Source organism: Pteropus medius, unplaced genomic scaffold (genome assembly GCF_902729225.1).
Source record: "Pteropus medius unplaced genomic scaffold, Ma_sr-lr_union100, whole genome shotgun sequence".
Classification (NCBI taxonomy): Eukaryota; Metazoa; Chordata; class Mammalia; order Chiroptera; family Pteropodidae; genus Pteropus; species Pteropus medius.
In genome coordinates this window covers 16,279,071-16,294,942 of record NW_024349800.1, presented here as the reverse complement: position 1 = coordinate 16,294,942, position 15,872 = coordinate 16,279,071, and the positions used below count along the sequence as shown (strand labels likewise).

Sequence of the window (15,872 nt, the reverse complement as noted above, 5' to 3'; positions counted from 1 at the left end):
CTATTATATTTAAATAACATCTTAAATAATCATAGGTATTGCTGATGAAAATTAATACTTTTTTTTTTTTTTAAATAGAAGTTGGTTCTTCCCTCCTGAGACATCCATCTCCTGAGCTTTCCCGGCTAATCTCAGCCCACAGCTCTCTTTCCAAAGGAGAACGAAATTTCCAGTGGCCAGTTTTAGCTTTTGTTATACAGCATCATGATCTAGAAGGTCTTGAAATAGCAATGAAACAGGCCTTAAGGAAATCTGCTTGTCGAGTTTTTGCTATGGAGGTACGAATACATTAATGGGGTTACTCATTCATTGAGCATACAGATCATATGATGATTCTGTTTAATGATGTCACTTCTACCAAACAAATAGCAACAAATTAAAAAAATATCAAGTGTTCACATCAAAATTAAACTGTTAAGTTTAGGAATATAAATGAATTTAGACTTCTATATTTAAGCATTAGAAATGTATTTCTATATTGCTTTATTTGAATCCCGATATTATTTTTTACAAAAGCTTTTTGTAATAGTAATGTCATTTCAGTTAGACTAACCCTGTAAAGGGATGAATTATATTGAATAATATAACTTGTCTGCGTCTCTTCTCTGGAAGTGATAAGATTGCTGTATGTCATAGACTTGTGTATAGTAAACCTTTTTCTTTATCATAGATGTGATAAATAACCTGCCGCTTCATTGATGGGAACAATACAACTACATTTAAGTAGTGGTAGCTTGTGTAGAGCTTGAGAAACATTTTATGTTGATCCTAAATGCAAGTTGGAAAAAAAGTGCTCGAGTAAATTAGTATTAAAACATTTATGAAACAAAAAATGGTTCAAAAAAGTATTTTGGTATTGAATTTCATTAGTATCATTTTTCTTATTGTTTTTTAAAATTAGGACCAAAGTTAGTGACTGTTTCAAGTTCAATGTGCTTTCAGTGAAATGAAGGTCAGACTTCCTAGTATCTTTCCTTGAAACATTTAGTCCATGGAGGTACTATGTTTCTGAATAAGAAAAAACCTGCATTTTTTACTCTTATGTTTTCTTTTTATCTTGGACTCATTTAACTGTTATTTATTCAGGCTTTCAACTGGCTTTTATGTAATGTCATCCAAACAACTTCTCTCCATGATATTCTGTGGCATTTTGTGGCATCATTGACTCCCGCTCCAGTGGAACCAGAAGAAGAAGAGGATGAGGAAAATAAAACAAATAAAGAAAGTGCAGAACAAGTGAGTGAGATTTTTGTTTTCTTAATTGTTCATATTTTTAAAGAAGAGAAGAACTACCTTCAGATAGTACTATAATTTGCATGAAGTCATGCACAGATTATATAACCTAAGGACAAGAATTAAATTTCAATGCTGTGAGCAGCATATTAACTATATTTAGTGAAAATTTTCTCTTTAGCAAAAATGCTGCCAGTCAGTTCTGTTTTCTCACGAAGCATTATTGTCATGAAGCAATCAGCCAGAAGATACATACAGTACAATGCAAGACAGGTAAACAGGGCAACATTATTCATAGATCAGTCTACTAGACAACATTGCTGTAGGATAGCAAAGAGTAAAAATGATGTAGGGTTGTGTATTCAAATGTGTTTGTTTAGAAGAGACTTTGATTTTATTGGAGATAGCCTGTACAATGGAAAAACATTGAACCAAGACACTAGAAACCCCATATTTACCTCTGTAACCATATGACTTGTGACCCTCATTGCCATTTGTGGAATAAAATTAGAGGACTAAATATCTATTTAAAAGACAAAAACTATCAGAATCGATAAAATTAAAAAAAACTAGGTGTTTTTTATAAGCATCACATCTAAAACAATTATACAGGAAGATTAAAAATCAAAGGTAAGAAAAAGATATATTGGATAAATACCAACCAAAATAAAGTTGGTACAGCTATTTTAACATCAGGGAAATGTACTTCAAAAGAAATTATTAGTAAGGGTAAAGATGCTGACTACAAAATGTTAAAAGATTAATTCTGAACTAGTATGTACCTAAAAATAGAACCTTAACAAATAAGTAAAAATTGACAGAACTGCAAGGAAAATAGAAAAAATCCACCGTTACAATGGGAGATTGTCACATACCTATAGCAGCTATCTTTCTCTGCATAACTAACCACCCCAAAACTCACTGGAATGAAACAGCTGTTTATTGGCTCACAATTCTTTGCCTTAACGATTTAGGTCAGGCTCAAATGAGAGGAGTGGCTCATTTCTGCATACACATATATATTCACCCTGCTAATGGATTTGTAAATACACTAGAATGGATACTTATATGTGATATTCTTTTGTTTGGTGATTTTATTTGAGTGACCTTATCATTTTTTTTCCTAAAAATAATATATACATAATTAGTTAATGTATGTTTTGGGCATGGTTTGGTTTTATTGTTTACATTTCTGTTACACAATTATTTTGAAAGTATACATAATGCTTTTAAGTATACATAGATTCTTTTGTGGGTTAAATTTCTTTTTGCACACAGACTGATCAATTTGTTTTCAATTTCTGTCCTAGGAGAAAGATACAAGAGTATGTGAACATCCACTCTCAGACATAGTGATCGCAGGTGAAGCTGCTCATCCTTTACCACATACATTTCACCGCCTGCTTCAAACTATTTCCGATCTCATGATGTCTCTCCCCAGTGGCAGTTCATTACAGCAAATGGCCCTAAGGTAATTTTATATCTAAGTATTCTAGGTACATTGGAGAAGCGATTTTATGGAGTATTCAAAACTCAAAATGCTTGGAATTCCTCTTTAAATCATAAAATATAAAGAATCCCTGCGTTAAGTGAACAATGCTTCCCTCGCTACTGCAATAATTTAGCATTGTTCCTCTTAGCTCACACCTGTTTGTCTCCGTGTAAAATGTGGATAATATACTTCTTAGTGCTCTACATGTCCACAGTCTGTACCAATTTTCCTCCCTTTCCCTCTCCCCTAACCCAAATCACTTGTCTGAGTGCTGCTGAAGAGTAGACTCTTAAATGTCACAACAAAGGGAGAGGAAGAATGAAATCTCAAAAACAGAAATCAAAATAGAATTTTGAATTGAAAAGAATCTTAAGAAAAATGGTGCCTAGTTTCGTGTATCCAGTCCTAAAACTACCTTGAGCAGCATCACCTCTTTTTAAATCCAAACCTGCTGAGATTTTAACATTACTTTTACATTGTGAACCTTGTTATTAGATCCACATACTAGAAACTACACATATACATAAATTCTCCATTGATCTTTGTAAGAGATAGGTTGGTAGAGTGATTTTGGCGACCCACATCCCTAATGATAAGTCCAGCAGAGGGAAGATTTTGTTTCCTCCTCACAAGATTTTTGAAATATAAGATATGTTATCTCCAATAAATTCGTATGAAAACATAAGACTGATAAATTTGAGAGGCTGTTATAGTTGGGGGTAACACTTGTTTGCAAAACTGACTTATTACCTTTTTTACTTTTGTAGCCTTGATCTTCATGTATTTAATTTTTCTATATTTAAAATGAGTGAACTTTGCTTAGAGCTTACCTTGTTCCAAAGAAATTACCTTTATTATTAAAAAAAAAGTCCGGTAGCAATGATTTTTGTTCCCTGAATTTTTTCAATTTCTTTTTTTTTGTTTACCTCATTAAGGTTTTTTTTGTTTAGATCATTAATGTTTTTTGAAATATTAGCTACAGAGTACTTTTTTATAGGAATTCTTTTGAAATTCTTAGAAAAGAATTATTTAACATATTGCTATTGCTTATGCGTTTTTAGATGCTGGAGTCTGAAATTCAAGCAGTCTGATCACCAGTTCCTCCATCAGAGCAACGTGTTTCATCACATTAACAATATTCTGTCAAAATCAGATGATGGCGATAGTGAAGAGAGTTTTAGCATCAGTATACAGTCTGGCTTTGAAGCTATGAATCAGGTCAGTCATCTAACACCCTGTATTATCCTGTTAATAATCAACAGTATATCGAAGGAGAAGCTGAAAGCTACTCATAAACAATTCGATTCTTTTCTTATCTCATGTTTGTTTTATTATGGGAGATTTCCATTTGAGTATTATAATTACTTTTATTTGTTTCTGGTAGGAATTATGCATAGTAATGTGCTTAAAGGACTTAACCAGCATTGTTGACATAAAAACTTCAAGCCGACCTGCCATGATTGGAAGTTTGACAGACGGTTCCACAGAAACCTTTTGGGAATCAGGAGATGAAGATAAAAACAAAACTAAGAACATCACCATCAACTGTGTAAAAGGAATCAACGCCCGCTACGTATCTGTTCATGTAGACAATTCCCGAGATCTTGGGGTAAGAAAGGAAACTTAATTTGTAGCCCAACGGTTCTCTTCAGGCCGTTAGTAATCGTGCACTCCCATTTCCGAGTTTAGCAAAAAGGTTTTCATTGGAACGTCACCAACCAAACTGCACTTTTATATTTACCAAATAAGTCTTAAATTTGAGAACAGATTAAAATGACTGGGAGGCACTGTGGAATAACGATTCTAAAAAGAGGTATGATTACAAATATATCATGGCTACAGCTAAGCAAAAGAAATGTCTACTCTACAATTTTCTCCCTCCGTGCCCTTGTTCAAACTACTCTCTTGGCCTGGAAGTCATCTTCTTAAACTCTGCCTATCATATTCTCCCCATATCTCTGTAAGACCCGGCAGAGAAATCCTTTCACAATACCTCCTCTATAAAAATTTCTCTTTCCCTTCTCTGGGCTCTTTTTTATATTACTTTGATGGCAATTAATACACTTTGATCTATACTATAATTAGCTTTCAGTTTCTAATCCTCACCTTCAGCCATCATAGGGGAGTTTCTCAACTAACTTAGGTAATAATAGTTTATATTCTCCTAGCCCTAGCCTATCCACATTTCAAATGAATTAAGCACTGTTTTAAATAACACTAAACAAAAGAAGAAGAGTCCTATTAAAGTATTAAGAACCAGGAAGAAAGCACCACTGTCAAACCTCCATGCTTCCACCCCCATTAGCAAAGGATACTTCATGGAATTTTTTCCCTCAGAATGGATGTGGCTTGCTAGCAGATATAGTATGAATAGATCCCTTTGGACTTTTGCCAAGCTGTTGCCATCCCATTCACATATTTCCTTTCCCAGGAAGAGTCATACAGGTGGGGTTGGATCCCAGATAACCTGGACGGAATGTGACCACAGAAGTCCAGTCTGCAGAGTGCTCCTTGCCATCCATAGCCACCCCCAAATCCTGTTCATCAGTGCAGATTCAGTTCTGCCCTGGTGTCGAATAAGAAAAAGGGGCTTAGCTAATATATCATGAGTTTATTATCTTCTTCTCATAACCAAGAGTATCAGTTGGTACAGATATTTTACCAGAAAGTCGAGTGTAATAAATCAAAACATTTTTCTGGCTAGAACTCACTGCTCAGTACAAAGTTATCTTTGATTCATGGTACATTTAAACCAGAACATGCTCTTCCTCAGAATAATGATTCTAATTAATATGAAAATTTTGCCTCTTAGAGAAATAATCATAACAATATTGATTTTTAAAAGTTTCGGTATGTAAACTGAGATCTGCTTTCCTTTTAGGAAATTTTTTCTAAGCTATAATGCATCGTTGAGTCTTATGTACTTCTGTGTCCCCCAGCCTGCTTGTCACGGTACCTTATAGACAGCATTTGTTGATTTGAATTTCATCAGCTTATAGCACTTAAAGTATGAAGCTCTCCAAGGAATTAATGTTAATCTATTTCTTCATGGACTTTGCATAAAACTTACTCAGCCTTAAGGTCTATGGCTCCAGTATTAGCATGACTCTTTTCAGTCTTTAAAAGTATTGAACTTCTACTTTTTGATATTTCTTTTGTATGTTAATATAAAATAGGATCCTAGTTTGTCAAGGATCTCGAAGGACTTGAACTCATCAGTCTCATATATCCTTCTCTGAGTCCAGTCTGGGTGCTTTGTGACATTTGTTTATTAAGCTAACTACTTTCCTTCCTTTTACTTCCAAAGCAATGAGAATATAGCAATGAGAGTGGGACATGAGGAACAAGTAGAGTGAGTTCCTGAAAGACTTTATGACAGAGAATTTAAATGTTTAGACTTTGGATGAAAAGCAAGCGTGCCAGGCTGCTCCCTCAGAGCCCATGAAGAAAGGCTGAAATGGAGTTTGTGAGAATATGCGTAGAGTTGTAAGTACTGTGGTTGGTTAGGCAGACGGAGCGAGATCAGTCAGAAAGGACTATTAAAGACAGGCAGAAGGTTAATGTGATCTTCATAGGCTGTAAAAAAAACATTTTAAGTTCTAGAACAGGAATAAATTGTCTCTTTAAATTGTCTCTTTTAGAATAAAGTTACCTCGATGACCTTCTTAACTGGCAAAGCAGTAGAAGATTTGTGCAGAATAAAGCAGGTAATTAAAATTTTGTCATTGAACGTTTTGTTACCTAGAGAGAAATTTCTTCTTCTCAGTCTCCACTGTTGAGTTCTAATTTTGGCATGCTACCAAAGTATTATAGGAAATCATCTAGTTAAAAAATACTCAATTGACAGGTGGTCCATATACAGGAACAGTTACAACCATCCTGTGTTAAACATCTTCCCCGTTATGGCCCTAAATGTTCTCTAGCCGTGAGCAGTTATTCTGTGCCTACAGCCCTCCACCTTGCCTCCTGCTTCCCTACAAGGATTCAAGATGCCTTAAAATTTATCACAGATCCAGTTAATAATTAACACCTTAATTCACCTACACTTCAGGTTAAAATGTCGTCTAGCCTAAAAATCTATCACTTACAGTCCTGCAACAAACATCCAGATTACAAGTCAATTCACAGACCAGCTCTAGAAACAAGTTAGATTCTATGTGGGCATGTTCTGAGATTCTGTATAATTCACCCGTGTTAATGAAACTTTATCAGAACTGTTCTTCTGTAGCTACTTTGTCTCATCAGTATCGACTACTTATTTGTTTTGTTTTTTGGGTTTTTTTTTAAATCTTATTGAAAGAATGAATTGTGATTTTTGAATTAAACAAATTTTGTTTAAATTGTTAAAGAATTTGGGGAAACAATCTTTTTCAGTGAGATAGTGTTTATGCTTAATAGTCTTTTTAGAAATTTAACGTTATCAATTAAAATAATATCAATTTAGATGTCTATATAAATGATATGGACATCTTGGATCATTTCTTGAACATCAAATGCTATAAGAACAATTTTCATTTTATCAAATGTATATTACATTGAAATATAATCTTTGAAAAAAGTTTTGTTCTCAATGAAATACAGTAAAATAGGGATTCACAAATACGAAGTTACATACTACATAATTTTTCTAAAAGATAAAACATATTAAGTAACTATACATCAAAAATGATTATCTTAACTGGTACTTTATGTAAAGATGCACAAAACAGAACCTCATCGCTAATCTGGTGAGTGTACTTATAGTCAGTGTAGATAAAGTACACATAAATTGTTCACATAAATTGTTTGTAAGGGTTTCACTTTTGTAACTGGTGCTTGGAAGCATATAGTAGTCAGACCTGCATCCTTCAACCTGTATTAACCTCATTTTCTTCATCTGTTTAATAGCTTATATAATATTATTTATCCTCACCAAGTTAAAATGAGATAATCAGTGTGAAATTACCTAGTAAACTTTACTCTCTGTACAATTATTTGTTATTTGAGCTTGCTGTTATGAGGGCTAAGTTTAGAACAGTGATAAAATAGTGATAGAGCTGTATCAGATTTCTGTCTCTTTTCTACTCTGCCAGGTTGATCTGGATTCCAGGCACATTGGTTGGGTAACAAGTGAACTTCCAGGAGGGGATAATCACATCATCAAAATTGAATTAAAGGGCCCAGAAAATACACTGAGAGTTCGACAAGTCAAGGTCTTGGGCTGGAAAGATGGCGAAAGCACAAAAATTGCTGGCCAGATTTCAGCCAGTGTGGCCCAGCAGAGGAACTGTGAAGCTGAAACTCTACGAGTATTCAGACTTATTACATCTCAAGTGAGTGCCCTTCTTACACATCCTTGCACAGATTATATTAGTTCAATAGTAGCATCAAGAGGATAACAAAATATGTTGTAGAACTTATTAGAAATTGCTAACTCTAATCTCTAATTAAAGATGTGGCCCATTTTTTTCTTCCTTTCATAACTCTAAACTCCTGTGTTTCATTCATACTTCTGAAAAGTAGTGGTATATAGCAGGAATAACATGGTAATCAGCTGATGAGTCCCCTAGCTTTCACAATGGTAATTTCTGCCATTAATTCCTTCTCACATCCCTGTCTTCATCAGGTATTTGGAAAGCTCATCTCTGGAGATGCTGAACCTACACCAGAACAAGAGGAAAAAGCACTATTATCATCACCTGAAGGAGAGGAAAAAGTATACAATGTATTTATTTGTATTCTAAAAATATTTCTTTTCCCTTATAATTTTCTTACTTTTGTTCATTAAAATAGTCCATGTATTGCTATGTATTTTAATAGATATGTGATATTAGGTTATATACAGTTAATATTTTTACTTTAATTAGAAAGAAGATAAAGGAACTATCAAATTCATTATTCATCTGCGATCTGTCTAGTATGTTAACAAAATTATCTCTATACTTTGGGCTATTGTATTCAAATGTTAGCATTTGCAAAATTAACTTAATCTTTTACTATGCTGCGCGCCATCAGATACCTTCTCCTTCCTCCATTTCTCTTATCTGTCCTTCATAGTCCAGCTTAAAAATACTGTCCTCTCCATGAACCTTCTGTATGCTTTCCCTCAAACGAAAGCCGTTTTCCCTCAACTAACCTTCAGAGTAATTTCTAGACATCTCTTCATGGTTTCTCTCCTGTTATGTTTATATAAGTGTTTTATCTCTTCTTCTACCAAATCATAGCTTCTTAGTGTTACAGATCTCAATTCAGAATACATTCACCTTATAAAAATACCTGCATAATTGTTTCTCAGAATACATTTTTTTCAATTTATTTAAACACAAAATAAACAAGAACAGTTCCTCCATTTTTCCCACCCTCCTTCCAGCCTTGGCAACTACCAATCTGTTCTCTTTATCTATGAGCTTTATTTTATATGTATGTGTAGGTATACATATAATATATATAATTTTTTAAAGGTTTCACATATAAGAGAAATAATTCAGTATTTGTTTTTCTTCTCGAATTTATTTTACTTAGCATAATGCTTTCTAAGTCTATCCATGCTGTTGGAAATAGCAAGATTTCATTCTGTTTCATGGCTGAATAATAATATTCCACAAATACATATATATATTTCTTTTAATAAAAACTTAGGGTGGGATTACTGGATCATCTGGTAGTTCCATTTTTAAATTTTTGAGAAACCTACGTACTGTTTTCCATGGTGGCTGTACCAATTTACATTTTCATCAACAGTGCATAAGAGTTCCCTTTTCTCCACATCCTCACCTACACTTGTTATTTCTAGCCTTTTTAGTAGTAGCCATTCTAACAGATGCAAGGTAATATCTCAGTGTGGTTTTGATTTGCATTTCCCTGATGATTAATAATGTAGAGCACCCACTGTATTCTTTGGAAAAACATCCATTCAGATCTTCTACCTATTTTTTAATCAGATTGTTTGCTTTTTACTGTTGAGTTGTATGAATTCTTTATATATTTTTGATATTAGCCTCTTATCAGATACACGATTTGCAGATATCTTCTCTTATTCATTAGGCTGCCTTTTCATTTCGTTGATGGTTTCCTTTGCTATACGGAGCTTTTTAGTTTGATGTAGTCCCACTTGTTTATTTTTGATACTTTAAAATGTCATATGTATAAATTTTATTCAAAGAGCCTGCTTCTTTTCTTTTTTCCTTTTTCTATGTAAAGGCAACATCAGATGCTGACCTGAAAGAACATATGGTTGGAATCATATTCAGCAGGAGTAAACTAACTAACTTACAAAAACAGGTTGGTTAATAGCCATTTCATTATCTTCATCAGTTTTTGTTTGTTTTTAAGGTACAAAATGTTTTCCAAAATTTAAAGAAGCTTTTTTATGCTGACTCTTTTATAGGTCCTGCCTTTTTCTAGGAAGGCATATATTGGCATACCTGCATCACTTTAAAGATTTGTTATGAGTGTTAACTTTCTAACCTTACTGCTCTTTTTTATTTTTTATTTTCAGGTAGATTGTTTAATTTTAGTGTCAAATGTCCAGCTATATCAGATTCATTTATATTTCCTGTGTTCCTTTTCTCACTTTTTTTGTTGTTGTTGTTGGTTGGTTGATTTTGCTGAACAATTACAATGTTAACTAAACTGGTGTTAATATTTTTAATTATAAGAAGATGGGGGAGTAGTGCTACATTATTCCTATAATAGAATACCTACATAACTAAAATTAGCCCTTCAAAAGTCAAATGAAATATTGGTTTTAAATTAGCCCATTATTTTAACTTTTAACACCATTGAATTTTAAATAATACGAATTTATTTGTACTTTACCTTTTTGAGAAATTCATTGAATCATAGACACTATGAGTTGTAAAATGTGCTGTTATTTTATATATCACTAAAAAGAAATAGTTACTGCTAATTAAATTGTGAATGCCATCAATTGGAAAGCCCATGAATAGAAATGTTATAATGCGGGGAAAAATGTGCCTTAGAAGTGATAAAATATAATCATTTTTTTTGTTTGATGTCTTAAACCATAGGTAGGGCCATTGATAACTTGTATTTAAGGAGTTTCTACATAGTAGTTAATTTAAATATTCAGATTTTTAAACGCTTCCCCTAGTTTTCCTTAATTGTTTTTTAAGATGAGTTGAGAGAATAGTGTTATGGAGAATTAACTGAGTAACAACAGATATTCTTGTATTTTTTTTTAAGTAGGAGTAGTAAATCAGACTTACAAATATGTTTTTACATTTTCTTTTTATTACCTGTGTTACCTTTAAATAGGTATGTGCTCACATAGTCCAGGCTATTCGCATGGAAGCCACCAGAGTTCGTGAAGAATGGGAACATGCCATCTCAAGCAAAGAAAATGCCAATTCTCAGCCCAATGATGAAGATGCCTCCTCTGACGCTTACTGCTTTGAGTTGCTCTCTATGGTTCTAGCGTTGAGTGGCTCTAACGTGGGCCGGCAGTACCTGGCTCAGCAGCTAACTCTGCTCCAAGATCTCTTCTCCCTGCTCCACACAGCGTCACCTCGAGTCCAGAGACAGGTGACTGATGGGTCATGCCGCTTACCTTTTGGCTTATTTTTTTACTTGAAACATCGTTAAGAAAATTAAACTAGTAAAGTGTAAGGCCTTAAATATAGATTTTTATTTTATTTTGTTATGTCTTGGTTTTTGGATTGTGTTTTATTTTAACTCCATGTTTTTTATTCTGACTCATCTTAATGAGACTATGGAAGAGGAAAATTTATTTTACTAACGTGCTGTTGTGACAGAGTATTCTGGCTACTGATTGTCTTATTGCCATGAGATATATAATGTAATTTCTTTTAATCCTGACCAAATAAAAGACTTTTTTTTCCTTGCTGCCTTAAAGTGGTAATTACCACTTAAGAAATTAAAAATAGTGTTTAAATCATATTTCTGTTCTTCTCAAAGCGTTTGAAGTCATAGAATGGCAGGTAGATTCTTTTTTTTTTTTTTAAATGAAAACTTTAAAATACCAATCTTTAAATGGAATTCTTCCTTTTTATTTTTTTTTTTACCAGGTAACCTCTTTACTAAGACGAGTTTTGCCTGAAGTAACCCCTAACCGTCTGGCCAGCATCATAGGAGTGAAATCCCTCCCTCCAGCAGATATCAGTGATATCATTCATTCAACAGAGAAAGGAGATTGGAATAAGCTAGGTATCTTGGACATGTTTCTAGGATGCATTGCCAAAGCACTCACAGTACAGCTAAAAGCCAAAGGAACCACCATCACAGGAACAGCTGGTACTACCGTGGGCAAAGGAGTTACCACAGTTACCCTTCCAATGATTTTCAATTCCAGGTTGGTCATTGTAGCTATTTTGGTACTAAAATAGAACAGAATGAGTGACTCTTTGGAAAATTAAGACATGATTTCAAATTCCACCTTGTTTGCTTATTTACCAAATAGAAGCCATAAACACTTGACCTGTATGTAAAAAAGAATGCTATATATAATAAACATCAATTTGAATTAGAAAAAAAAGAAATTGTAATCCCTTACCTCACATCATAAACAAAAATAAACTTGAGATCAATTAAAGCTTTATATATGTACATATATATCTATATATATATATATACATACATATATGTGTGTGTGTATATATATATGCAAATATATATGCATATATATATATTTCTTTTAAAACTTTACTATAACAAATTACAGAAGAATATTTTTGTAACCTTCAATTTAAGAAGACCTCCTTAAACAAAACACAGAAGTCAGAGAGGAAAAGATTCACAGATTTGGCTACCTAAAAATGAAAATTAGCTGATAGACTGTATTATTAAAATGTTTTATGCAACTGACTTGAAGAAAATATTTAACACTTATATAGTAGACAATGAATTGTTACACATAATATTAGAAGAATGACAAGTCAATGAGAAAAAGACAAGTGATAGAGAAAAATATATGACAAGAAAAGTTAGTTCAGAGAAGAAAAATTACAAATGCCAGTAAACAAATTCACTGGTTATCAGAGAAATGTAGATTACAGCATAGAAAAATGTCTTTGCACTGGCAGCATTGTGAAGATATAGGCATTTTTCAATGATATCAGGTGTAACTTGCTACAGTGTTTTTGGACGTCAGTTTGATAGTTTATCACTACATTTAAAGTACGTATATCCTTTGACTCCCAATTCTACTTCTACAACTGTTTCCCTCAAAAAAGTTCATACATGTGCTCAAAGATATATATACAAAGATGTTTGTTACAGAATTGTGTGTAACTGCAAAAAATTAGAGACATTTGAGATAATGCTAGTAAAAGAGCCAATTCACAATATTAAGCAAATAACACCATCTAGACTATTATTACTAGGGGAGAAACAATTTCAGCTGAACTAAACAGTAGTTTTCTCAGTGATGTAGTTGACATATTTTATTGCAAGCTCTTTATTATCACTATGTAGATTGGTAACAAATAGTTTATGGTCTACGGATATACTTTGAATAGCACTGTTCTAGAAGATGCATACAAAGATAATATATAAACAGAAGTATTTCAAAAGAAGCAGATATCAGAATTGTTACTCTCCTGAGGTTAAGAAAATAAATAATGGATAATGTTTGATTTTTTAAAAAAATGCTTTAGTTGATCGACTCATTTAAAAATTAAAATACTACTTGCTGAAATAACAGTTTCATCTTATTCATTTGTAACTATCACTGATTAGTTTGCATACGCTGACTTTTCTTTGTAGTTACATTCGACGAGGTGAAAGTCACTGGTGGATGAAGGGTTCAACTCCTACCCAGATCTCAGAGATCATCATTAAACTTATTAAGGACATGGCAGCAGTAAGTTCTCATCCTCCTGAGCATTAATGTCAATGAAGTGCAGTAAAAATATGATTAACAAAACAAGTAGCTTATTCTGCTGAATTGATGGAAGTGCATTAGTGTTACTTTGCTTACTTAAAGGCTTTGTTTGGTAGGTTAACTATTGCACCATTTATCTTTTCATTTAGTGATAGATTTGTCCTTTGTGTAAACTGTGTTTATTTCAAGCTTCCCAATTAATTTACTTGACGTCTTCCAAGACTTTAAAGCTTAAAAAATAATAAGTATATATTCTTTGAACCCTAAAAAACAGCCTGAGTTTAAAAACCAAAAGGAAAAAAGGAGTTCCTCAAAGCAAAAGTTTCTCATCCTCCTCAGTTCTCATGGTTTATAAAGCCTTACTTCTCTTTATTAATGTCCTATACCACTGTCTCTAGGTGTTGGCTTTCCAGAGAGACCAGGGAGTGTGGAGGAAAGGAAATTTTTTATCAGAGTGGCTAGCCTTTATTGGGTGCTCCATAGTGTTGCTTTCCTCACATTCCATTCTTTCTAGGAGTCCAGCCTAAGGAGGGCAAGATACTGTGGATTATAGGTTCCTGAGAGGTAGAGTAGGAGAAGGAAGAATTTGAGCTGCCTCTTAAAAGATTGATTGTATGTGGCTATGAGACGAGGGGAGATGCTCTGGAAACATGAAGCCCTACCCCTTTTCCCAGCACCATGGACATTTCCTCAGTCAGAGAAACAGAGAATTTTTTCCAGTTCTCAAATAGGCTTTCTCAGTACGTTCATTGGATGAAAATATTTAGGAAAAAAGTTTAGGAACACCTAAATTCTATAGTAATAAAGGGTTGGTGTTCAATAAAAATCAAGTTAGCAAATTAAGGTAGTTGTAATTTGAACCCATTTATGCTCTTGGGCTTCAGTAATACTCATCTAAAGCAATTAATTAGCTTAGCTATATAATATTCGTATTAAGTAACAAGGTTTCATAATCAGAATTTCTCAAGCATAGACACCTTAGTATTTCTTTTATGCTTTTACGTCAGTGTAAAAGGAAATTCCCTTCAATTCAATAAAAAAGTAGTATTGAGAACCTAATTTTTTTTTTACTTTTCTTTTGAATCACCAAAATAGTGGTAAGAAGTTGAATTTTTCAAAGGATTGTGAAGGATTTTTATTTCAAAAGTATACCCCTTGATCTAAAATTTCACTAAATCTTTCCTTTTGGGTGAGTGATGTTATTTAAGAAAATAGAATTTACTACTATGATTATACATTTCTGGTTGCTTATTAAATTGTCGTCCTGCTCAATAGGGTCATCTGTCAGAAGCGTGGTCCCGAGTGACAAAAAATGCCATTGCAGAAACTATCATCGCCTTGACCAAGATGGAGGAAGAATTTCGATCTCCAGTGAGATGTATTGCAACAACTAGGGTAGGTTTTTCATTTGGTTTGTACCATTGCATGTTCTTTTTCAGTACTAGGTTTGAATGAATTTGAATCAATAAGTCAGCTTGATCCACATTTTTTTACCAAATATTTTATTTATTGAAAAAGCCTGAAGGGCTTTTTAGAATTATGAATTAAGCATAGTGGTTATTACTATTCCCTATTATGTGTTCTTTATCACTTGTTTTTGTTATTATTTAGGAAGCTAAAGATATACCTGTTAGAAAAGTCTAAATTGACTTTTATATCAATGTACTATCTTTCTAATGGTGTATTTACTGGAGCTTCACAGTAAATTTAATCTCTAGAAGTCTGTGAGCACTATGCTGTGATAGACTGAAGGTCCTTGGAAGACAAGTTCCTTCCTACTCCTTTTGGTATGGCTCACTTGTCCTAAAGTAGAGCCCTATTGCATACTTACTGGATTTACACATCTTTTAAAAAGCAAAAGTTTTGTGCCCAGGGCAGGGCAAAGCAGAATCTCTTAGAGCATGGGATTGCATGCTTCAGATGAGACATACATAGGAATTTTTAACCTATCAAATTCATGTCCCATGTGCTTCCAGAGATGGGCAGTATAACAGCACTAGGAAAAAGTAAACACTCGTGGAAGTTGCTTAAGTTAATCCCCGGAAATCTGAAAAAGAAGATAAACTATATTTTCCTAGTACAGAAAAAGCCAATTTATACTGTCATTAGTGAGTGTGACATTTGAAGCAATATTCACAGGAACCCTTTCACACCATGAATGTGTTCTTTTCTTTCATTCTGCACTCCCCTTTTTCCTTCTGTATTATTTTTTCTTTTTCTGGTCTTTTTTTTTTTCCCTCTCTTTTCATTTCCAGTATAGTCATGCACACTTCTTAGAGTTGTGACAGTTAAATATATTTTTCAGTA

At 33.4% G+C, this 15,872-nt stretch overlaps 1 protein-coding gene across 12 annotated transcripts in view; it reads left to right on the top strand.

Annotated features, from left to right (window-relative positions):
- MYCBP2 (MYC binding protein 2) overlaps positions 1-15,872 on the top strand; it is a 238,192-nt gene that overhangs the window by 207,707 nt on the left and 14,613 nt on the right. For 10 of the 12 annotated variants that reach the window (XM_039886905.1, XM_039886906.1, XM_039886908.1 and 7 more), the window contains 13 exons: positions 79-278; positions 1,087-1,236; positions 2,544-2,704; positions 3,787-3,943; positions 4,110-4,334; positions 6,367-6,432; positions 7,798-8,037; positions 8,331-8,429; positions 9,905-9,985; positions 10,982-11,248; positions 11,752-12,035; positions 13,448-13,544; positions 14,841-14,960. In XM_039886905.1, coding sequence (XP_039742839.1) covers positions 79-278; positions 1,087-1,236; positions 2,544-2,704; positions 3,787-3,943; positions 4,110-4,334; positions 6,367-6,432; positions 7,798-8,037; positions 8,331-8,429; positions 9,905-9,985; positions 10,982-11,248; positions 11,752-12,035; positions 13,448-13,544; positions 14,841-14,960 — 2,147 coding nt within the window. The remainder of the gene's footprint in view (positions 1-78; positions 279-1,086; positions 1,237-2,543; positions 2,705-3,786; positions 3,944-4,109; positions 4,335-6,366; positions 6,433-7,797; positions 8,038-8,330; positions 8,430-9,904; positions 9,986-10,981; positions 11,249-11,751; positions 12,036-13,447; positions 13,545-14,840; positions 14,961-15,872) is intronic. The other 2 variants (XM_039886913.1, XM_039886902.1) reach the window with 1 other exon arrangement.